At 37.4% G+C, this 25,442-nt stretch overlaps 1 protein-coding gene across 1 annotated transcript in view; it reads right to left on the bottom strand.

Annotated features, from left to right (window-relative positions):
• Positions 1 to 5,339: 5,339 nt before the first annotated feature.
• The window catches only part of STMN2 (stathmin 2), a 69,791-nt gene continuing 49,688 nt past the window's right edge, over positions 5,340 to 25,442 (bottom strand). The window contains exons 4-5 of the mRNA XM_056824134.1: positions 16,204 to 16,395; positions 5,340 to 6,709 (exon numbers count right to left, since the gene is read on the bottom strand). Of these exons, the coding sequence (XP_056680112.1) occupies positions 6,650 to 6,709; positions 16,204 to 16,395 (252 nt within the window). The 3' untranslated portion in view covers positions 5,340 to 6,649. The remainder of the gene's footprint in view (positions 6,710 to 16,203; positions 16,396 to 25,442) is intronic.

Raw genomic sequence — 25,442 nt, 5'->3', positions numbered from 1 at the left:
CCAACCCATTGCATCTACTGTCTCCTCTGACCCCCGCTTTGAGAAGGGAGGTTCTCCTCTCTTTCCCCTTCATAATACTGATTTAACCACCCCTCACATCCAACTTAACCTCCTTTTTTAAAACAAGGGTACATAAAAGTTGTCAAAGTATTGGAAAGGCTGCCATGAGGAAAAGAGACTAGATTCGGCAGTAAGCTGCCATTCATGGTAGTCTTCGAGTAGGAGCTGGATAACTCCTTGTGGGGAATATTCGTAGAGGAGCTGTTTATTAAGTCATAGCTTTGATTAGATGAACTCTGAAGCCATTCTCAACTCAGAGATTTTGTGAGAGGACCATTCAGCAGGGACAGTGTTGTTTGATGGTAAGAACGCTGGATTTAGAGTTAAGGAATTTGGGGTTTAAATGCCACTACCACATACTCCCTGGGCAAAATCATTTAACCTTTCCAGATCTCAGTTTCCCCAACTGAAAAAAGAGGGCATTTGATTTGATGATTTCTGAGGTCTCTTCTAGTTTTAAATTTCTTATCTGTAATCAAATTGCAAATGTACCACATACATTTGATTTCTAGCCCAGGACTTGATTACATACACTGGGAAATCTTCCATTTTATATTCCTAGACAATTTAGAGATCGAAGAGTTTTCTTTGTGGTTAAACATTAATGTACTTTGTATTATCAACTATACTAGATATTTTTGATCATCTGAAAAATAGGTTCTTTTGGGACACAAAACTTAATTCTGACTGAACATATGTAAGCAATCAGAGACTAGGTTTTTCTGATAATCAGTGTATGTGATGGAAATAAAGGATGAATGCATGACCTGATATTTAGAATTTGTTGCCAACTATTCATTAAGGGGGAGGTTTGAAAAGGGATTACCTGACAGCTCCTTGATTGCAGTCCGCTAATCTTCACTCTCTTTCATGGATAGATTAAAAGGATATTGCTTCTCTTCTGCAGTGAGGATCAGTTGAGATATGTAGGTATGTGATCGGTGTGGAAATTCTAGTGTTAACTGTTGTGATAACAGTCTTTAGACAAAATATAGCTATACCAAATTTATGTTAATAATAACTCTCATTTATATGTACTTCAAGGCTTATAATGCACTTTCAACATGAAAACTGCATAAAATAAGTAAGTAGCATGATTTTTTATCTTCACTTTATGGATGATGGAAGTGAAGCTCAGAAAATACAAGTGACTGACCTAGAATCTCACATCTAGTAAGTATCTGAGCTAGGACATGAAGGAGGTTTCCTGGCTCTAAATATAATATTCTTTCTAGTATTTTATGCTATAGTTTTCATCATTTTGTTACACTACTCCTTCAATATAACGTTTTAAAATTTTATATGTGTTACTTTAATTTAATTTTTCTATTTTTTATTTTAAATTTATTTCTTTAAAATATACAGGTTCTCTCCCTCCCTCTCTCCCCTCCTCATCCTCCATCATCACCCCTCCATCTCTCCCCTCTCCCTCCATCTCTCCCCTCCATCCCCATCATCACCTACTAGAGAAGGTATCATTTGATATATACATATTTCAGTATGCATATATGTATATATAAAGCTTTATTAGTTCTTTCTCTGGAGGTGGACATAAAAGTAATTCTTTAAACAATATTTCTGTTGCTGTATAAAATGTTTTCTTGGTTCTGCTCATTTGGCTCTTCATAATTTCATGTAGGTCCTTCTAGGTTTTTTTTAAAGTAACTTATTTGTTATTTCTTATGTTGCAATAGTATTTCATCATAATATTCTATTCCACTGATATCTTTCCTCTGGGATGCTTATTTTTCCTTTTTGACATCTTCCTCCCCCCCCCCCCCCCCATCAGGCTTGTCTTTCTTCATACTATGGTGGGCTGTGGTGTGTCTAGACAGGCTCAAGGGCTCATCATAAAAACAGAATTTTTGCCAACAAAAACTTCTTTTGTGTGTCTTTTATTTTTATGTCATCATCTTGTCCTGATGCTCTTCCAAATTTCCACAACTGAATCCTTCCTTATAATAAAGAAAAATAGTTAAGCAACCCCAATTGGTGCAGTGTGACTATATACCATATTCTTCACATGTACTCAGTGCTCTCTCTAGCTAACTCTCTAAGATGATGGGTTGAAAGAGAAAGGTCCAACTTCTAATGGTAAAGACAGTTTCTTCTTAGCTGTTCCATGTATCAATATCTTAGGTGTTCCAGATATCGTGTGTCCAATTCCTATTCTGGTTTCATGGATTTTGTTATAACAAACTTTTTTGAATTGAATATATTTGGAATTTTATAATAATTTTCATCTATTGTTTGGCTAATAATTGACACTGTATAATAGTCAAAGGTACCTTTCTGTTGTCCTCTTACTTGGTAGGAAAAAAATGATGTGAACCTTTGTATTTGGGTTTTATCTCTATTTGAAGCCTATTATTGTATGGAATGTGGGAGGTAGGAAATGCTGGCCTAAGTGATTTTGTCTGACAGACTATTCTCCAATTTCCCCAATGATTCTCATTGAATTGGGATTTCTTCCCCCAGTAGCCTGTATGTGTGGTTTTATTGAACACAGAATTGTTATGAAGGATTGTGTCAATGTTTTATTTATTTATTCTCTTGATTTCTTTTTCTTTTAAATCTGTACAAAATAGTATGATTACTGTGATATAATATAATTTGAGATTTGGCAATGCTAGCTCTCTTTTCTTATTTTGCATTTTTGTAGGTAATTTGTTTTCTTTAAATTGTCAGTTTTATAAGCATATTATTGTTTATAAGTTATAAAAATTATATAAACATATAAAAATTATTCTTTTTATCTCCTCTATTGTGAATTAACTTTATTGTTTAATTTTGTTTATTATCTTTTCCTGAGCAAGTTACTTAATCATTTATTGATTAATGACAGTTAAAAAATTTGTTGTTAATTTTCAGTTATCAATTTACTTTTTATATGTAAAATTGGATTTCTAATTCTAAACTATTTTCTTCTCTGTGTTTTTAGAGATATAATTTTTCTTTTGAAGGCTGCTTTAATTTCATCTCCATAACTTTGGTTTGTTTTTTCATCATTGTCATTCTCTTTTATGTAGTTATTGGTTATTCTCATGATTTGTTCTTTGAAGAATTTCATCCTCTCAGATTGTTTCTGAGCGATATCTCAGTATAATCCCTCAATAGCTACATACAAGATCTTTATTTCAAAAACCTTTACTGCATGTAGATGAAAACATATGATTTATCACTTGCTGATTTGGGTTTTTGGTTTTATAAGATTATTCACTTAATGAAAATAAATAATATGGAAATATGTTTTTAGTGATAGTGTGTGTATAACCCAGTTGAATTGCTTGGGAACTCTGGGAGTGGAGAGGGAAAAGGAGTGGGAGAAAACATGAATCATGTAACTTTGGAAAACCTATGTGTAAATTTGTTATTGGAAAAAATAAAGATAAAACTAAAAAATAAAATAAAATACCTTTATTATAATTCTTTATAAACAAATTCCTGTTGGAAGATGATGGTAGTGGTGCTGAGAGTGAGATAACTGGGAATATTGAAAAAAAAGGAAGGCTTTTGGGGAAAAAGGAGAGTTTCTGGAGACTGAAGGAATTTGTGGACTAATTATTGGTTAGGACTTGGCATTTACTTAAAAAAACCCCAAAACCAAAAACAACAACAGAACTCAACAAACCCTTACCTTCTGTCTTAGAATCAGTTCTGAGTATTGGTTCTAAGGCAGAAGAGTGGTAAGGGCTAGGCAATGGGGGTTAAGTGACTTGCCCAGGGTCACAAAGCTGGGAAGTGTCTGAAGCCAGATTTAAACCCAGAACCTCCCATTTCTAGGCATTGAATCTCCATCTACTGAGCCACCTAGCTGCCCCTCTGCCTTTACTTTTACATTTACTTCCACTAAGGGTTAAACTTTAGTGGCTCAGACCAACTCAGATCACAAAGTCAAGAACACAACAGGAACCCAGCAAAGTCTTCCATGTTGGTTGATTGGTTGGTCAGATTGGTTGGTCTTAAACTCACAGACTTGGTGTTCTCTCTCCTTTCTTTCTCCCTCCATGGGAAGTCCTACAGATGATGTAGGAGCTGACATTTACTGGCTGGGTGATCCTGGGCAAGGCAGCTCAACCCTTTGAACCTCTGCTCTTAGATGGAGCCAACAATGGACTGCATCCCAAACTGGATGAACTCAATAATTCATATTTTCGTGTTGTTTAATAATTTATGTTCTTCTGCATAAGATTTATTTGACTCTTTAAATCCATCTCTGTGATAAACCAGAATTCTGCTAGGGTCATCTCTTGCCCTGCTGCAAGTGTGTCAGTAGGGTAACTTTCTACAGTGCCATAGTGGTGTTGATATGGGCAGGTCGGAGACACTTGGTCTTGTTGGTACCCATTTCAGAAAGATTTTCATCCTCTGTATTTGAATCCATGGCATCTAGCACAATGTCTGACCCATAGAGACCGAGAGATAGCCCAGTAGCACAGAAATAAAGTGCTGGTCTTTGAAACATGAAGACCTAATTCCAGATCCTGCCTCTAATGCTTATTGGCTCTGTGAATTTGGGCAACTCAACTCCTCTTCGCTTCAGTTTCCTCATCTATAAAATGAGAATAATAATAGCACCTACCTTACAGAGTTGTTGTGAGGGTCAGATGAGCTGACATATCTTAGGTGTTCCAGATATCATGCGTCCAATTCCTATACCAAGGTAAAGGGCTGTCCAAACCTCAAATTGCTATGTAAATTAAGTAAATTGCTCCATAAATATTAGCTATTTTAAAAAAGGACTTAGTAAATTTTTGTCAATTGATTGATGTGGTTCATACAATTCTCTTGTGAAACCTGAAAGAGAATGAAAGGAGGTAGCTAGGTAGCTCAGTGGATGGAGGGGCAGGCCTAGAGATGGGAGGTCCTGGGTTCAAATGTGGTCTCAGACACTTCCTACCTGTGTGACCCTGGGCAAGTCACTTAACCCCCATTGCCTAGCCCTTACCACTCTTCTGCCTTGGAAGAAATACCCAGGAGTGATTCTAAGGCAGAAAGATAGTGTTTTAAAAGCAAAAGAAAAAGAGCATGGCACTCTTTAGACTCTTGGGAGGTCTCATTCAGGTCTTTACTATTTTTAGATGGATGGACTAATAATCAAAGTTTCCAGGTTGGGGTTGGGGGGGGGGCTTAGGAGATACCATTACAGACTGACATGCAGCCTGCTGGGCTGGAACCTGATTCAGCCCTTGGGACATCCATTTCCCTCTTTGGCTGACCTTTGGAAATGCATCATTTGACCATCACACATCTGAAGCAGCAAGAGAACAGACCAGACCTTTTTCAGTTCACAGAACCCCAATTCTTTATTAATCACAGCTTGCTCACAATGACATACAGGAAAATAGCACTAATGAAGAGGAGAATATGCAGGCAGCAACCTTCTAGAGGTGGGGTTGGGGGGAAACAACTTCAAAACTGCAAATATTTTTGAGTGGGTGTTTGGTGAGTCCCGTAGTTGGCACGAGTGCCCGTCTAGCCCTCCTGACTGTTACAGCCTCATGGTTGAAGATATCTTTTTAATGAGGTGGGGTCCCCTAACACTGATGGAAAGGCCAGCTTTGAATGGAAGTCAGCAGTGTGTAGGAGTGTATATGTAAGTGTGTATATATGTCTTAAATGCAACAACCAGCTCACAGGTTCCAAGTTGGAAAATATTCAATAGCATCATGTACTCGTACTATATGTAATAGCATAAAAATGAACATCATCAATCATGGCATCCACAAATAAGCCACCTGACACATTAATTAATTAATTCATTCCATCAAAAGAACTTAAACTAGAGAATTAAGCCCACTTTTATGAAGAGTATTTTTATGGCTGTATTTGTACCATTTAGGCCTTGCCATGTTCAGCACTTTATGTCATTCAGTTTTTTGCTTCTATTCAGATCCATCTCAGTGGTTTTTCTTTCCATCCCTTTTCTAAATTTGAAGTCACAAACCCTGCGGAAGCAGAAGTGAACGTGAAGACTTATCAGTTTGTCTGGTTTAGGATTATTCTGTTGTCTCTAGGCTGGAAATAGATTATGAGCATACAAATATCAGAGAGCTATTTCTCTGGATGGTCTCCAGGTGGAGTCACAATACCTGTGATCTAGTTATTGTCTTAACAAAGCTCAGAGATTATGAAGCATTCTAGGCAATTAGGCGTGATTGGTCTCTAGCACCATAACCTACTACTGACCTCATTGTTCTGTTGGAATGAAAAGTGCTGGGAATGGAGTTGGACGTGGGGAGCTTCCAAAAGAACAGACCTAGCAAATTCAATTGAGTGGAAAGAGACAACATCAAAAGCCTGTTACAGGACATGTAAGATTATGAAATAACTTGCATAATGCAATACTTGTATTTTTTAACAAAAATGTAAGTATTTACAAAATAAGATCCAAGGTTTTTTAAACATCAAGCAAATCATTCTGCAAAGAGACTGCATTGTTTTTATTTTTTGTTTTTTTTTATAATGAGTTCTTTTTTTTTTTTTTAAACCATGTCATACATTTTCCCATACTGATATCGCGTGATCCATTATAATATAGGCAGGGGAGTTTACTAGAGATGGGGATGTATCATGTCCGCCATTTTCTTCAGCCAGACAGTTCCACCTGGAGCTCCTTGTTCCTACGGACCTCTGCAGCATGCCTCTCCTGGAAAACAGCAAGGAAAGAAATGTCTCGAGGAGATAGTGTGGTGAAGCAGAAATAGCACTGGTCTGGAATTCAAGGATTCTGGCTTCTCTGCCAAGTTCTGAAACTGACCAGTCATGGGACTGTGGTCAAGTTGCTTCATTTTCTTAGCCTTGATTTCATCAACTATAGAATGAGGGGATTGGATCTCTGAGGTTCCTTTCTACGCTCGCATTCTGTGCTTAAATATTCTCAAAGGACATGATTATATGTATAGAGAAGAGGTTCTTAGACTTGAGCCATGGGCTTTTAAAAAAAAATATATATATATATACATATATTCTGGTAGCCATATTTTAATAAAATTGGCTTATTTATAATCTACATATTTTTATAAATGTAAAAATATTATTTTTGAAGAGGGGTCATAGGTTTCACCAGGCTGTCACAGGGGTCTGTGGCACACAAAAGGCTAAGAACCCTTGGCCTCAAGGTTCCCTATACTCTTCCAGTTCTATGGCTATGACTAGATATTCTCCGAGGTTCTTTCCAGTTTTTTGATCTTATGATGTTAAAAGGCTATGTTATTATTATTTGACCCCATGAGGAATCACCAAGCACTTTTCTCTTCTATTTTAAACTTCATTGTTGACTGAAAATAATATGGCTTCTGTTCCATCTATCTAGCCAACTTCAGAATAAAGGAAAGTTCAGTTCTAATGAAATATCATTGTAAGTAAGCACTCTCTTTTACGGGAAAGGACACTGAATTTAAAATCAAAGGAAACTCATTCAAATCCTTATTGTGCCACTTACAACATATGTGTCCTTAGTAAGTTTCTTCACCTCTCTGGGCCTTAGATTCCTTATCTATGAAGTGGAAGACCTGGGTCCCTTCCAGCTCTAAGTGAATGATACTATATTCCTGTGATCTCACAAGATTTAGGAACTATATATTGAATATGTTTTAGGGGTTAAGTATAGAAGAAGCTGAGAAATAAACCCTGTATTTAGGAAACGGCCTTCCTCCCTTCTCTTTTTCTCCAAGTCAATATAACCATCTGGGAAATTTGTCAAATTTAGTAACTTATCTCATTGCACTTGGTGAACTGCTATTGCTCATTATGTGAGCAATTATTACACAAATTATTTATTTAATCTCATTGGGCTTCAGTTTCCTTTTACGAAAATGAGAGGATAATATTACATGATCTTTTAAAGTCTGTGCTATGCTCCTATCAAAAACATGACAATGTGTTTTTATAGATTTATTCTTTTTATGGATGGATACTCATGAAGCTTCTGTTACATCAGATTTTTCATTTAATTGCATTTTGGTAACCATATAAAGAAAGGACTAATACCATAAGGAGCTATTTCTAGGATATAGAAACAACTTCCATGTTATAGCCAGCTGTCATAAGCACATTTATTATAGAGAATGTTCCACTTCTATCTTTCCAATCTTTATGTTTTTCTAAATGCTGTCCCCTACATCTGGAATGGCTTCCTCCACAGCTGCCTGTTGAAATCCTTTCCTTTCTTTAAAGTTCATGAAGTCTTTTCAATTTTTTGTCTTCTCTCTAACACTGCCCAAGCTGGAAATAAATGCTACTTCCTTAAATTTCTCATCTTTCTCCAGGGAACCTCTCCTTGGCACCTGTCATAGTCTCTTAAAGACATCTGCATACACGTCTTACTTGCTGAAGTCTAAGCTTCCTGTGGGCAAGAACTACATTTTATTTCATTTATGGATCTTCAATGCCCAGGACTGTGCACTGCTTGTAATAAGGGCTTTAATAAGTGGATACTCTGAATGAAAATATTGAATTATATTATCAAGAAAGTGAAATTAAGCAAAGCATTGGCAATAGAAGTCAGAGGTGATCTCTTTAAGAAACTACCATGAGGGGGCAGGTAGGTAGCTCAGTGGATAGAGAACCAGGAGTAGAGATGGAGACAGGTTCAAATCTGGCCTCAGACACGTCCTAGCTGTGTGATCCTGAGTCCTTACCACTCTCCTCCTTTGGAACCAATTCACAGTATTGGTGCCAAGATGGAAGATACGGGTTTAAACAAACAAATGAATAAAAGAAACTACCTTGAGCTAGTGATGTTGGCACAAGCCTGAGACTTGTGCATCACTTGAGTTCAGGTGTTCTGAGCTGCCAATCAGGTGTCTGCACTAATCCTAGCAACAACCAATAGCTATGTTTCATTGACTGTTTCTCATTTATCCTACATGTAACTTGCTTGCCCATAATTGTACGCATATTGTCTACTACAGTGACTGTGGACTTGAGGGCAAGGACTGCCTTTTTTTTTTGGTTGTGTCTGTTTCTTTTTTGCCGTTTATTGTAGCTAGGCACATAACAGGTGCTCAATAAATACTTGCTGATTTGACTTGTTATTCAAGCCCATAGAATGTCTAAGTAGTAGATCCACATGACCACTTTGGGGTACCTTCATTTACCTGGAGGCAGCTATGCCAATTGTGGACATAACTTTTGGAAAGGAAGAGTATCTGAAAAGTGTTTATAAATGGCAGCAACTTTCATAATTAGTTTACTAAGAAAACAGCTTGCCTGATTCAGATAATTTTTGAAGAGTCCCCCCTACAAAGCTGAAAATTAGCTGAAGAAAATAAACTCTTATTTTCCATGGAGATGAACACATATGGTCTGTGAGCTAGAAACTCAGCAGGAAAAGGTCAGAGTATAAATAAGCACATCTGAGGTTTTAGAGCATAATTTCCTTTTTTCTTCAGATACTTCATGGCTCCTTTGGTAGTAAATTCCCGACCAGACCTCTTAGAGCTGAATCCTGGACTATCTTATCACTTATATACCACTGAAATTCTGAACTCAAATGGAGCAGAGTCTAAGCAACCTGGAGGGAATAATAGATTAGCATTATGTTTTCTAATCATCTTCGATTTGACTAAAGTGTTTGACAAGATCAGTAGATCCCATTAGATTATAAATAAACTTCATGACAGCAGGGATTGTTTCATTTTTTGTATCCCTTGCATATCACACCCACATTTTTTGTGTGTGTACATATGTGTATATATGTATATATTATGCTTGAACTACAAACTCAGAGGACCTCTAAGAAATGATGGATTGCTCTGGCAAGTACAAATGATATAAAGATGAGATTAGTTTGAATCATTAATGGTCATGAACTAACTTGTGTCAAGAATAATGTGTATAGGGGCAGCTGGGTGGCTCAGTGGATGGAGAGCCAGGTCCGGGGTTCAAATCTGCCCTCAGACACTTCCTAGCTGGGTCACCCTGGGCAAGTCACTTAACCCCCATTGTCTAGCCCTTACCTCTCTTCTGCCTTGGAGCCAATACACAGTATTGATTCTAAGATGGAAGGTAAGGGTTTTAAAAAAAGAATAGTGTATAGAAAACGCCTGCAAAGCTTAAAATGCTATATGGTTGGGTGCCATCATGATTCATTTTATTGCCTATGTACGGCCACTGGAATGGAAGTTATTATGCTCATTAGATTTTTAGGCTTCTAATTTTGTGATGTCTGACAAAGAAATAGAAAAAAGTAAAACCCTCCAAAGACATTGTAGAACCTGAATGTCCCAAAAAGGCAACATATTGAATAATGGAGAGGTAATATGATAGGGGAGTTGGTCTTGTGGATTTTGAAAAAAAAGAAAAAGAAAAAGAAAAAGGCTGTATGCTGGGGGAACTACATTCCCCAGAATGCCTAGCACCTCCCAAGGGTCCCTCCCCCTACTTCCTGGTGTGGGATTGGTCTATAAATGGACCAATCCTGCGCCAGAGTGGGACCTTTGAAGGGGACTAGGAGCAGGAATGGAAGAGAGTAGGAGCTAGCTTTGCCTGTTTAAAGAACCCTTTTCTTTTAGGATTTTTTTTAATTGTCCTTATTTTCTTTAAACATTATAGTCTCCAGACCAGAAAGAACTGTGGTCAAGTATTGCCTCTGACACACATTGGTTGTGTGATTCTGGGCAAATTATTTAAGCTCTCAGTGCCCTTGGCAGCTCTTTAAGACTATACATGACAGAGAAGGTGCTCACCTGCTCTGGTCACAAAGGGTTTTCTCACCTAGGAATCCCTTACACTAATGAAGTCACAGTTCTAATTTTCCTATTTCTGTCCCCACTGAATATTGAACACCATGGCTATCTGTTTTTGAGGAGTTTTTCCTGTCACTCAGGACATATTTAATGACAATAACATGACAGTTTTACCAATTTAAGCAAGATTTTGAAATAAGAATAATAAGGGAAAACAGAAGGAAAGGCCAAGATGTACATGATGCAAGGTGAAGGTGCTAGAAACACCTAGTTCTTGGAATCAAAATGCCTGTACTTGAGACCCAGCTTCATTCCTGCTTGGCTGCTACATGACACCAAGTAAGCCACTTTACTTCTCTTAGGTTTAGTTTTCTAATCTTAGGGATGATACTTGGGTTTCATACTTTAAAGGGTTGTTGTGAGGCTCAGAGGAAATAATGCATGTAAAGTACTATTTAAATTAAGCTATTATTGTTGTTTTTGTTATTAACTGTGGATACGTGATTGTAAATAGAAAACCGAGGTAACTGGATGGTGCTCAAAGCTCTCTCTTGAGGGAAAATGTGGCTGAATTTTATTCTCTCACAGAAAATATTTAGTTTTATTGTTGCTACTATATCATACTATATGATGCTATAACCACTAAAACAACAGCTATAATGTTCTCCATTTAGACTTGACTATATTATTAGAGGTGTAATAAACAATCACAAGTAAAGAGTTTGTTTTATTTTGCACTTAATTTATACAAACATTTAATTTTTAACATTTCTATGAGACAACTAAATGTGATTACTTAGATTGAAAATCCTTTGGCTATGAGGGGGAGGAAGGAGCTTTGCTGAACTTGTGAGCTGATGTTAAAGCTGCCAGGATTCCTTGTTCCTTCCACTTCTGAAGGCAATTGCTGTTTGCTTCAAAAATCAGAGATGGGCAGCCCTTAAGGCAATGTTATCTGATGAGCTCAGGAGAAACAATAGGGGCGTCAACCTTGTCTGGGCAGTAACTAATATATTCAACAAGGTCCCCATTATTAATAACAACAACAATGATAATAGCAACTAGCAACTATACAGCTCTTTAAGGTGTGCAAAGTGCTTTAAAATTTTTCATTTTGTCTTCACAATAAATGTAGAAATTAGGTGGTGTTATTTTCCTAATTTTTATAGGTGAAAAATCTGAGTCAATCAATTTAAATGACTTTCCCACGGCCACACAGCTAAATAAATGTCTGAGGCTTTATTGGAATTTGGATGTTCCTGATTCCAAGTCCAGTACAGTATCCACTTGCTATCTAGCCACCATCTTTGTTTTGAAGAATGGTGAAAATAGTGTGTGATATTTCATATCTAGACCTTGGATCTGATGGGGGCCATATGATTGTTACTTTCCTATCATGTTAGATTTGGGATTTGGGTCCATTTTGTGCCTGCTAGAGCAATATTGGGTGGCATCTTTTTTTTTTTAAACCCTCACCTTCCATCTTGGAATCAATACTGTGTATTGGTTCCAAGAGAGAAGAATGGTAAGTATTAGGCAATGTGGTTAAGTGACTTGCTCAGGATCACACAGCTAGAAAGTATCTGAGGGCAGATTTGAACCCAGGATCTCTGGTCTCTAGGTCTGACTCTCATTTCACTTAACCACCTAGCTGCCACTGGTAGCATCCTCAATTCCTTTTAAGCTCTATTGCAGTTAGCATCTCTCATATAACACATATTTTTTCCTCTAGTTATCCTGCACAAGTTGGTGCTTAATTAATACTGAGTTTTTCTTTTGATTGGACTTGTGATTCATTGGTGCATGAAACTTCCTGGAAGGAAACTCCCTCTACCAATGCCAACCAGCATGTGGTGAGTGATTTATAGTTTTAGGGTATTTCTTAGAAATTAAGTAACTTGCCCACAGTCACAAAAGCAGTATGTGCCAGAGGCAGACCTTAAACCTATTATATATTCTTCACTCTGAGCCATCTTTCTATCCACTATTCCACACTGGCTTCTCTAATTAGTTAGGGAGACAAAACATGTACACATGAAACAGACTTGGCAAAGGGTTACCTAAGAACTTCCTTTGCACTCTCCTCCCACTCTGGTGCTGGGCATGCAATAAACTCTCAGTAAATATTTATAAATATTATATACGCAGGGGCAATATATAGATTACTGTACTTAGAGTGAGGAAGAGATAAGTTCAAACCCTGCTTTAGACACTTAGCAGCCTTGTGACTGGGCAAATCACTAATCTTCAGTTTCTTCATTTATAAAGTGGGGATAAGTTATATAGCACCTAAGGAGTTCTGTAAGCAAATCAATTAATGTGTTTAAAATGTTTTGGAAACTTACAAGTTCCATATAAATGCTTGCTATTATTATTATATACTATAATTGATTATGCTGATTAACTGTCAGCATTTCCCTGAACAGTTAGAATATAGCCATTTTAATAGAGCAGGTATCACCCTGGCTGTTATGATCCATATTGTTCTTATTGATATTCTTGCATTTTTTTTCTGTTAGTAAGCAAGGCATAGTGAATGGGGCTCAGAACAGGACACATATCAGGATCTGGATCCTTCCTCTGACATTTATTAGTTGAGAGAATATAGGCAAGCCACTTTACTACTTTGACACTCATTTTACACATCTGCAACATGGGGATAATACCTTTAGTTTTTATTCACAAGGTTGTTGTAAGGTTCAAATGAGATAATGTTTGAAAAGTTTTCTGTAAACTCTAAAACATGATATAAATATAAGCTATTGTTATTTTTTTATTTTTACTTTCAAGTGCATGACAGTAATAAGTTCATGCCTACAAAGAGTGAGGCATTTAGAATAGTTTAAATATTGTAAAATACTGAGAAAAATATAAATTGGGGCCCCCAAGCTCCCTGAAAATTATCTCCCATTTTGATTCATTAATTTCATATTCAAGGAGGAAAGAAGTAGTGCTGATTAGAAAAACAAATCAATTGAATTTTTAGTTGTTCAGTCATCTTCAGTGATGTCCAACTTTCTGTGACCCCTTTTGGAATTTTCTGGACCAAGATACTGGAGTGGTCCATCATTTCCTTCTCCAGCTAATTTTACAGATGAAGAAATGAAGGTAAATAGGATTGACTTGCCCAGGGTCACAGAACTAGTAAGTTGCCAAGGCCAGATTTGAACTAAGAAAGATGAATCTTCCTGACTCTGGGCCTGACACTCTATCCACTGCATTAGCTAGCATTAACAAGGTATTTTAAAACTCATGAAACAGGCATTTATGAAATAGCTGCCACAAACTGAGAGAGGGGAAATTCTGTTGTCCCCAGATGCCCTAACACTAAGCAAATACCCTGTTTGACATGACTGCCAATATGTCAGACTATGGAATGCTAGTATGGCTGTAGCTGCTAAGCCTATTTGGATTCCATCATTAATCATAATACTAAACCCTACCATTTTAGGAATAGTCATAAACCCTAGCTTGACTAAGTAATGATAATTATTTTGCTATCACAGGAAAAGTCTCATTGGAGATGCCAACCTTTCAGTTTTTATGAAATATAATTACTTGCTGTAGGTAAAATTTTACAATAAGCTCATTTTCAAGGAGACAGGATCAAGAATGAGATTTAAACTGTAAGCATGACAATAACTAACATAGGGAATGCTTTTTATTTTTTAAATCTTGAAAAGAGACCTCCTTCCCATCCCCAAAGCAAATTTTTGCTTTCATTGTCTGGTATAAAACGATCACTTTTTCCTCGATATGTCCCTAGGAGTGCTGTTTTATTTGCCCAAATGGATTTACCCAAGGCTCATGTTTTTCCTTTATTCAGAGGAGACCTGCTACCTGATGCTAAACAGTCCTAGTGAAGTTGCTGCAGGAAGAGCATTAATGCAGAAGTATTCCTGCCCAAAAGAAGCCACATTAGCTGGGGAGATCTAAAGGCTTGTGGTGAGTCAAAGTTCATAAAACCAGAACAGCTCAATCTAGAGTTTAGATTATCAGGATATATTTATTTATTTATTTAGATTTTTATTTATTATTTAGATAATCAGGAGTATATTCCAGAAGGCAGGGGGAATGTAGTAATTGGGGGCTATTAAAAAGAGTGCATAATGGAAGGAAATTTGGTAAAGGTGTGGAGGGGTGTTTGAGGTAAGTAATAAGATGGTTTGGAAACTACTCTGTGAACTGGAATGGCATATAAGGAAACTGGAAAAGATTTGCAGTTTGCAAGACAAGGCAATTTGCCTATTGAATCTCATCACTTACAGAAGTACTGATGAAAAATATAGGCAAAAGAGGACAAAGTATTTTGCAAATGGAATCAGAAGGGACTGCCTGTGTATGAGTGTGTGTTTGTATATAATTTTACAAATATTGCCATTCCCAGGTTGTCACTAATATAAATAAAGTCTTCATTCTCATAGAATAGCTTGAGGACACTTGGAATAAAGGAAAGCTCACCCACTTACCATTCCAGGTGCAGACATTTACCTTCTGCCAGGGAGCTGAATATTACCTGAAAGGTAATTCCTGGGTGCTTTTGGTTGTTGTTCTCATTAAGAAACAGAAAGGGAAATGGAGGGGGCAAAGGGAATTGCATGTTCCTTCTGGAGCAGGTCCATGACGACTATTCTGTTTCCTGCTCTTCTAGCTCTACCAAAATGAGCCTTGAGGTCCAGTCCTTTCATCCAAAACTTCCCACTTGTGAACTGATACAAAATGGAAGGAAAGTGTCTCTCTCCAGGTTGCCTAGCAACCTCTTTGGAGGAGGAGAAAAAACTCCATTCTCCTGTCTTATTGCTTCCTGGCCCCAGAGCTGTCAGAAAGGTGCATTCTGCTGAATAAGAAATTTCTTCTTCTCATTTATTTTTATTTTTCGTAACTAGGGATAGGGACTTGTCATTTTCAAAGGGAGAAAACGCCCTCTATCAAATGCAGATGGCACCCTTTCTTCATCTTATTACTTAGAGAATTGCCTAAACCACTGAGATGTTAAATGACTTCCTTATGGCTAATGAAGAGGTATATGTAAAAGCTGGACTTGAACATGGGTCTTTTGGGCCAAAGCCATTCTCTACTTACTATGCAGCACAGCCTCAAACAGGCACGGTAAAGATAAATTTAAATGCTTTCATTATTCTACTTGTTACTGTTAAAAAAAACTATTTTATGAATCACTCTATTTTCCTTTCCACAACTTGATTCCCAGCTGTGGTTCTGCAATTTCTGTATTCCAAAGCCACGTGCACATCTCTTAGCAGCAAAAGCACCTAGAGTCTCCTCAGACCTAAGCCTCTCTGAGGACCCATCAAGAAAACATAGAAAAGAGGAGAGGCGACTAGTTCGTTAGGCCTGCTGCCTCATTTGCTTTGGAGCTGAGATATCTCATATTGGAGGCCAGTAGCTGGAGTTATAAGCTTGCTTTCTCTCACAAGAATTATGCCCCGCTTACCTTCTCTTGAAGGCGTTCAATAAGAGCAGCTAAATTAGCTTCACGATTCTCTTTAATCTGTTCCATTTTCAGTATCAGCTTTTCCTCTGCCATTTTGCTGAAGTTGTTGTTCTCTTCCAAAGCCTTCTGAAGGACTTCTCTCTCATGCTCTCGCTTTTCTGCCAATTGTTTCAGCACCTGGGCCTCCTGAGTCTGAGGGAAAAAAACCAGAAAGAAAACATCCTGCTGACAATCATCCAAAAGCAAACCTGTCAGAAGAATGAGCCATTGACTTGGGGCGGAGAGAGCTTTATGAGAAATAATACTCTTCTAGTCCCTCATCAGTGTTGTTCAGTGAGGTATTGCTCAGAGTTTTTGTTAGCACATGGGTAACTGGAGAAAGAATGGTTGGTTTCTGCTGTGGATTTTTGCTTTGGGCAAGCTCTCTTTAAAGAAGCAGCATTTAAACTATGCTGACTAGGTTTTTGACATTGCTATCAAGCATTTATAGCACATAAAGCTCTTTAATTAATCATTGGATGCCAACATTCCATTTAGGTCAAAGAAGAATGGGTGAGGGCTAGGGAGAGTTCCGGCCTGGTTTCCTGCCACATTGTTCTTTGGCCAGCTGTATGGCCTTGCTGTGTGTGAGCCTTTTACATCTCACCAATGGGAATAGCTAGACCAACAATTTTCTTTTATGGTCCCTCCTGTTTTTATGAGTCTCATGTTCTCCTTTGAGTACAGGATGGTGCAATGCCTATTTGAGCACTCACAGGCAAGAGCTCTCCATCTGAGGTCTCTCTTGGATTCTCTGAGATTTCTCGAATACCCATTTTCCTAGAGTAGGTGAGTGCTTGGAGTAGACTCTCCACACAGGTTACTTCCTGCCCTAAGCCATATCCTCATAGGATTGTGTAGTCCAACGAATATCTGTGGGATAATGTCAATTCAATTCAATAATCCACAGAGAATCATTGGATCATAGCTTTATATCTGGAAGGGTCTCACAGGCTAAATTATTTCATATGATCCTTTTATTTTAAAGAGGAGGACATAGGCTCAGAAAGGGGAATGACTTGCCCAAAGTCATATAGCTAATAAGTGGCATGGCTGAGGCAGAAGTCCAAGTCCTTTGATTTCCAGCACACCTCTCAATTTCATTCCACAAACCATTAAACATTGATTAATGCAAGGTGTTAGGTTTTGGGACCACAAAGATGAAAAATGACATAATCTTTGCTCTTAGGTTTACAGAACTAGAGATTACAGTTAGGATTGGGGAATTGTTTAAAACTATCTCCCTCCCTCTTTCCTCTTTATCTATATAAAAGTTTAACCCAGCATCCTAAGGCCATCTCAAGCACATTCTCTTCTCAAAAGTATTTTCTGAAGATTTCCAGGTATAGACTGATCTCTTTTATTGAAAAATGCATATCATATATCTATACACACATTTATTATATACACATCATATATTATATGTTATATACACAAAATAGAAAGTAATTAGTAGGAAGCCTCCAACAGAGACCTGAGGAGATTCCTAGAGAGGTGGTAATCTCCAGCAAGGAAGTAATCTTTTTTTTTTAATTTTGGAAAATTTTATTTAATTAATTAATTAAGAATATTTTTCCATGGTTCCATGATTCATGTTCTTCTCCTCCCCTTCTCACATCCCCCTCCCATAGCTGACACACAATTCCACTGGGTTTTACATGTGTCACTGATCAAGACCTATTTCCATATTATTCATATTTGCACTAGGGTGATCTTTTAGAATCTAGATCAAGCAATTGTTTTTCTTCTGTGTTTCTACTCTGAGAAAGTACTCTTGATAAAGGTGGCACCTGAATTAAAGGTGGTACCTTGAAGGAAGAGAAGGATTTTCATAGGCTGAGATAGGCTTATGGAGGATGGAGCCCATTATAGGAATGGGCAGCCAGTTGGAGAGGATTTAGGACAAGATCAGAGAATGGCCAGTCCACTCAGGCACATACATGAGGCTCTTTTGTGCCTCTATAGCAACACTTAGGCTGTTTTCTTCACCTGAAATGGTTTTGCCTTTACTCTTCTCCCTGTCAGTCCAATTCTAACTCATTCTGTGAAATCTAGATCATGTCTTAACTGCCTCTTGAAGTTTTGAGATCATTAAATGAAGAACTAGGTTAAGAGCTCTGACTAGAGTAGGGAAGACCTGAGTACCAATCAAGCTTACTTACTAGCTGTGTGACCTTGGGCAAGTTATTTAACCTCCATCTACCTCAGTTTCCTCAACTGTAAAATAAGAATAATATTAGCCCTACAAATGAAACAATATTTGTAAAGTAGTAAAGTATTTTGTACAATGTATTTAGTATTTAGTACAGTATTTTAGTACAATGCCTAGAATATAGTATGTGCTTAATAAATAAATTCTTATTCCCTTCTCCTTCTCACCTTCCAGTCCCCGTTCCCTGAATGCAACAGGAACTCATATTCTCCTTCTATCGACTCCTATAACTCTCCTTGTCTGGGCCTCATTGTTTGGTAGTTAATGGGATTGGTTTTCCCATGGTAGCTTAAGGAATCTGTCTTCTTAAATTATGGTCACATCTGATACAATCAGTACCATTATGTGTATTAATCTTGTGTCCACTGAAAGTCAGAGACCATTTCTTATACACCACTCTGTCCACAGTGCTGAGCATATGGTAAGTACTTAAATACTTGCTGGCTTATTGAAGGAGATATTAGGGGACAGAAGAAAGGAGATAACCCTGGGGTTCTAGGAGGGTTTTCAATTGAGCTTATCATTACGAGATATCAGACCCAATTAATCCATCAGCCAGCCTATGGAGGGCAGCTGGGTGGCTCAGTGGATTGAGAGCCAGGCCTAGAGATGGGAGGTCCTAGGTTCAAATCTTGCCTCAGACACTTCCCAGCTGTGTGACCATGAGCAAGTTACTTAACCCCCATTGCCTAGCCCTTACCACTCTTCTGCCTTGGAGCCAATACACAGTATTGACTCCAAGACGGAAGGTAAGGGTTTAAAAAAAAAAAGAACCTACTATATCAAGCACTGTGTTGATCACTGGATATGAAAAAGCAAACAAACCACAGGGCAGACTATGTGAACGCTAATCAAAGGATAGTTCTTTTAAATGTGGAAACAGATATTTCCTGATTCCTTGGATGTCAGTTGGACACATTTGGAAAGATGTTTAAAACTTTACTTCTCATATAATGCATTCTATTTTTTACTGGCAAGGAGTTAATGAACTTTGAAAAGACATAAGTTATACCCATGGAGGGAATTATTCATGTAGAAGGATCTGACTCATTGGTATTTTTTTTTCCTCATATAATGATCTCATGATTGTACTAAAAAAGGCAATAAGATGTGATGATGTAAAAAGATATGTTGGGAAATTTGTGTAAATGATTAGCCACATCCTTTATCAACAAATTCACTAAATCAAAGTGAGGGAAAAGTCATATACAATTCTGACACGTAGCTTTAATACCAAATGAACATCTTGTTTTCTGGGAAATTTATTTGGCTTGGATTATGCTCTATTTGAAATTTCAAAAGGAATCCTTAAAAATGGCAGCAAAAAACAGTATTTTAACTTAAAGATATTTTCTGACCTTTTAAGTTAAGCAGTGAGTGTTGTTGAAAGCACTGATGAAGATTACTGACTGGGAGGAAAAAAAAACCCAACACCAGCCGCTATTTTTCAGACCTCAGGTAATTGTTTTAAATAGAGCATTTGATACCAAACGTGATACCCCAAAGTATAGTGGAATAATTTGATACCAAAATACCATTGAAATGGTGGTATCATTTGCCTCAATGCATTGATATTTTGAGATGAAACTTGTTCACCTCTGGAGAAGGGCTAACAGCATACTGAAGATTAAGTTGAAATAAAGATTACGGATTCAGAGTTGGATTGGACCTTAGTAGACACATAGTGAAATTCTTTCTTTTTATTATAATTACTTTTTAATTCTTTATTTTCTATCTTAGTAGCAATTCTAAGACAGAAAAGTAGCAAGGGCTAAGCAATCAGGTTTAAGTGATTTTCTCAGGGTTGCACAGCTAGGAAGTCTGTGGTCATATTTTAACCCAGGCCTTTCCAACTGTAGACTTGTACACTGTGCTACCAAGATGCCCGTTGAAACCTCTTTATTTTAAAGCTGAGGAAGCTGAGGCCCAGGGTGATGAAGGGATTTGTCCAAAGTCATGCAGGGAGTAAGAGACAGGACCAGAATTCAAACTGAAGTCCTGTCTCCATCCTGGGCAGGCTCACAAGCCACTCCTGGGCTACTTCAGTAACCTACATCTTGGTTTCCCTGCCCACAAGTCTCCTCATTCCAGCATCCTACACTCTGCTGTCAAAATGATCTTCCTAAAGCACAGGTTTGACCATGTCACTCCCCTACACACTAAACTCCAATGGCTCCCTATTATCTCCAACTATGAAAGCTTCTATTTGGTGTTCAAAGCTCTTCAAATCTGCTCCCCGAACCCTGAACCCTTCCAGTATTCTTACACATCATACCTCTTAGATCCAATGACACCAGTCTTCTTGCTATTCCATTGACAATTTATTCCTCCCTACTTTGGGTCTTTTCACTGGCTCCCGACCTCCCCCCCCACCCCCCAGAGAATGCTCTGCTTCTTTGATTTCTGACTTCCTTGAAGTCCCAGCTAAACCCCCACCTTTTACAGGAAGATTTTCCTGATATTCCTTAATGCTAGTCTTTTCTCTGTTGATTGTATTCATCATATCCTTTATGTAGGTTGTTTGCACATGGTTATTTGAATGCTGTCTCTTCCATTAGAATGTGAGCTTCTGGACAGCAGGAAATGTCTTTTGCTTTCTTTTTTTTTTTGTTTCCTGAGCACTTAGCACAATGCCTAGCACATAGTAGGAGCTTAATAAGTGTCTATTGGTTTTATTGACTGACAAATCCAGAACACGTATCTTGCTAAGAAACAAATCCTTGTTACCTGCTACATACTTAAAAAAAAAACCTCTTATCTTCTGTTTCAGAATTAATATTAAGTATTGGTCCCAAGGTAGAAGAGTATTAAGGGCTAGTAACTGGGGTTAAGTGACTTGCCCAGGGAAACATGACTAGGAGGTGTCTGAGGCCAGATTTGAACCCAGGAGCTCCTGTCTCTAGGTCTGGCTCTCAATCCAGAGCCCTCTGGCTGTCCCTTAATATGCTTTCACTGCCATCATGAGAACCTTTTGAAGGGCCCATCCCTTTTTACTTTCTAATATTCTATGGAAAAGGCTATAAAAACTCTTGTACTTGCTTGGCGCGATGCAGAGGTTATTAACATGGGATTTATGGACTTGCTTGGAAAACATATTTCTATAACTCTTCAACATAATTAGCTTCATTGAAATACCAGGTTTTTTATTTTATGTGTTCAAATTATTCTGAGTCTGTCTATTGGTTTCACCAGACTTCTAAAAGGTACCATGACACAAGAAAGGTTAAGAACCCCTGGTATCATGAATGAAATGTTGGCCTGGAAATCAAGAAGACTTGAATTAGAATCTTCCTCCAGACACTGTGACCCTCTATGAGTCCTTTCACTTCTCTCAGACTCAGTTTCTTTCATCTGTAAAATGGGGATCATATTAACACCTACTTTATAGGATTGTTGTGAAAATCAAGTGAGATAATTAATTTATGTAAAGCTCTTTTGCAAACCTTAAAGTGCCATAAAATGTTAGCTATTATTATAGTAGAAGATGGGATTAATGCTAAATAGGACAGCAGACCAAGTTTTTGTCTATCCTTCCTATAGGCAAGACCATTTCTAAATCTTCCTAGGTAAAAGGGATCTGTATGCTATGTAGCCTGCTTATGTAAATATAGGACGTGTTATGTATGCCAAAGACTCTTAATTGGTGACCCTTTCATTTAAAAAATGAAAAAGAAAGACTGACTGGCTGTTACTCACAGATTTTAATCTAAAAGGAAATCTATTTTGAAGGTTTTTTTTTTTTTTGAGACTACTGTCATTATTACATTTTGAAAAGCTTCAGAGAATAACTTGGATCAGTGTGTTGAATGTGGTCATTGCTATCAAGCATGGTGCCTGTTGGAGTCTCACTGTCTCAGATGTCCAAGTCTTTGCCTACTGAGAGAAGGCAGGGGAGGATTCAGAGATCTCCTAAGGTTGATTGCAGTTTGCTCCCTCTGTTACCTTGCTGGACATAGAGGGAGCCAGGGAATGGGGATAAGTTGAAAGGTAGTTTTTCAGTAAGACAAATACCAGAAAGCAAATAGTCAAAGAGAAAGACATCTTGATCTCTTACTCTAGCAAGAACAATCCCTAATGTGGACTGCCCTGCAGGAAAGGTTCAGTTGGTTACAGAACAGGATCAAGGATTGAATTGGAGCTCTCGACTACTCTTGATCCATACCTAAATCTTTGACGTAGCTGCAGAATGACTTTAGATCTTTGAGAGTTCTCTGATTTGGGACCTGATTCGACTTTCAATTACTTTTTGAATGAACCAGTCAGATACTCCATTTAGAAAAACGGGATATTAGTTTTGGGGGTGAGAAGAACAAAATGGGACTGGGAGGCTGAAGGGACTAAGTATCATTTAAATCTGCTGCTTGTCTCTACACTCTCTATTACAGGAATTCTTAATTTTGGGAGGGGAGAGTCTTAGACTTCATTTGGTAGAATAATGAAATTTATGGACACTTCTGAATAATGCTTTTCTGTATATAAAGTAAAATACATAGGATTACATAGGAAACTAATTGTATTGAAATAGTGTGAGCAAAACATTTATACATGTATACATACATGCATGTGGGTATATACATGTATGTATACATATATTAAAATATCCCAATGCATGAAGCCACAACTGTTTGACTTGGAACTTTGAAACAATATTATTTTGATTTTTTCTTGTATTTTTTCATGTTAATCCTGAGATTAATTGTATTTATTTTTTCATATTTGTGACCATAATGTTCCCATTCAAAAAAAAGTAAAATAGTGAGAAAAGTATACTATCATATGAGTATGAGAACAAAAATGGATAGGAGCTTAATGGGGCAGGTTGGTAGCAGGATTTATTTTCCGATTTCTAGCCTTGTGGGACCAAATTGAGTTTTTGAACATGAATGTGCAGCTCCCAAGGTAATCAATGGGGACTCTATGCACTAGCCAGAGTGAAGAATTTGGCTCTATTAATGGGGCTAGTCCTTTTGGATTCATTCAGAGCTAAATCAGATTATGTCCCTAGGCTCCAAAGTTTTCTGGACAGCATTTATTCAGCTGCAGCTAACAGGATATAATGGCAGGCATGGAAGAATGTGACTGGGAGTGTGTTCTCACTTGCCAATGACAAAGACCAGGAAAAGTAGGTCAGGTCACCCTTCCTTGGGGACCATTTCTCTCTGGGTTACTTATATTACCTTTCTTATATTCCAGAAAGAGACTGCTACCACCTTTGTGTTCACTGTCTACTGCATGCTGGCACTCAGTTATTTGCAGTCAAGTGTAGGATGGGAGGTGGATTAAAGGAGAACACTCCCCTCCTTCAAAATTAAGATACCTTATTAGAGGCTTTGTTCATTACTTCTTTGTTCCTAAACCTGTGCTTCTGAACCTTTTTTGTCTGTCATGGTCTCCTTTAGCAGTCTGATGAAGTTCATAAATCCCTCCTCAGATAATGTTTTGAAATGAATTCAAAGCATATCAAAGAAAACCAATTATATTGAAATGTAATTATCAAAAATATTCAAAAAATGAGTTCATGCATCAAGGTGAGGAATCCTTGTCCTGTCCAAAGATTCTTAGACTTCATCCACATTCTAGTCTTTTTCACCAATCTTGAGTGCCTCCCAAATTATTCTGCTGGAAGAGGAAGTCATCATCATCTCAAATCTTTCATTGTTCCAAACAGCAGCCCCATGTTTGGGCAAGCTCAGTGAGGGGAGAATTTGTCTCTGTGATTTTCTGAATTTAGCCCTCCAGCCTCTATTTTATGGAGAAATTGTTTTTAATTTTGGTACCTCTATTACCTTTAAATGTTGAGTTGAAATGAGATGTGATTCAACATGAGGCTATGAAATCAAAATTTACTTTATTTAGAAGAGCACCTTTCCCCCCCCCCCTTCATTTTAGGGGAGGCAAAATGCTGTAACTTAAGGCTCAATTAAACATCAGAAGGCCTATTTGCAAAAAGGAAATAGCTGATGACTTGGATGATTTTGACTTAATTCAAAGGCAGAATTTGCTAAGGTTTGTGAAAATAAGATAATTTAGAGAAAAGTTCTTCAGCCTCAAAGCACAACAGAATGACATCAATCTAAGATGAAAGGTCAGCAGGATAGAATATTAGGGCAAGATAATGGTTTGCTGAAGTAATACCAATGTCAGGAGGATAATATTTATAGAAAATAAATGTTAATCATGACATTCTGGAAGACAAAAATACTCTCTTCACTTTCTCATAAAGAATGGGATGTGACCATTACTGTAGAATGTTTTATCTTTGCATAAATCTCTTACTGGACTCTAGTGTATATGGGGAGAAAATTATGAGACACAGAGAAGAGTTATTGCACGTTTTAGTACCACTTCTTATTTGTTCCAAAGTAATTTACTATTATTAGTTACAGTACTGGTTATAGGAGTTTAATTACTTGAAAAATTAAATGGAAGATAAATTTGAGTTAAGTAGTATCTAAAACTCAATTACACTCTACATATACAAGAGTTAAAAGGGATATGAAGGTTTACATTTTGATTACTGCCAGATTGCTTTTCTTTTCTCAGTTGAACTTATTTTTTGTCATATCATGTTCTTGTCTAATCTCCATCATTTATGATATATTACTTGTTATATAGTATCTATCTACAAGTAAATCTCCCTGTGACTTATTAGCTCTCATTGCTGGTTAGGACACTTAAAACATAATTAATAATTTAACTTTTAAATTTAAAGTTAAAGTTGTGTTGTTAACCCAATTACAGGCCTTGTTAAGAAATGGTAGTGGAAGATAATTATAGAAGAGAAATTCTGGCATAAGAATTCAATGGTGAAAAGTCAGATGTATTTAAAAAAAATTAGAGTCAATTCAAAGACCTTTGGAATGACCCTTCCAGAAAGAGCAAACAATAAGTTAATTGTGTTGAAAGGCTAAAAGAGAATCACTGTTGCTCTCTTATTATGTAACTATGCAAATCAGGATTCTATGATTCCACAGCTCATATGATATCC

This window comes from Monodelphis domestica, chromosome 3, assembly GCF_027887165.1.
Source record: "Monodelphis domestica isolate mMonDom1 chromosome 3, mMonDom1.pri, whole genome shotgun sequence".
Classification (NCBI taxonomy): Eukaryota; Metazoa; Chordata; class Mammalia; order Didelphimorphia; family Didelphidae; genus Monodelphis; species Monodelphis domestica.
The sequence above is the reverse complement of the archived record's forward strand: the minus strand, read 5'-3'. Positions and strand labels throughout refer to the sequence as shown.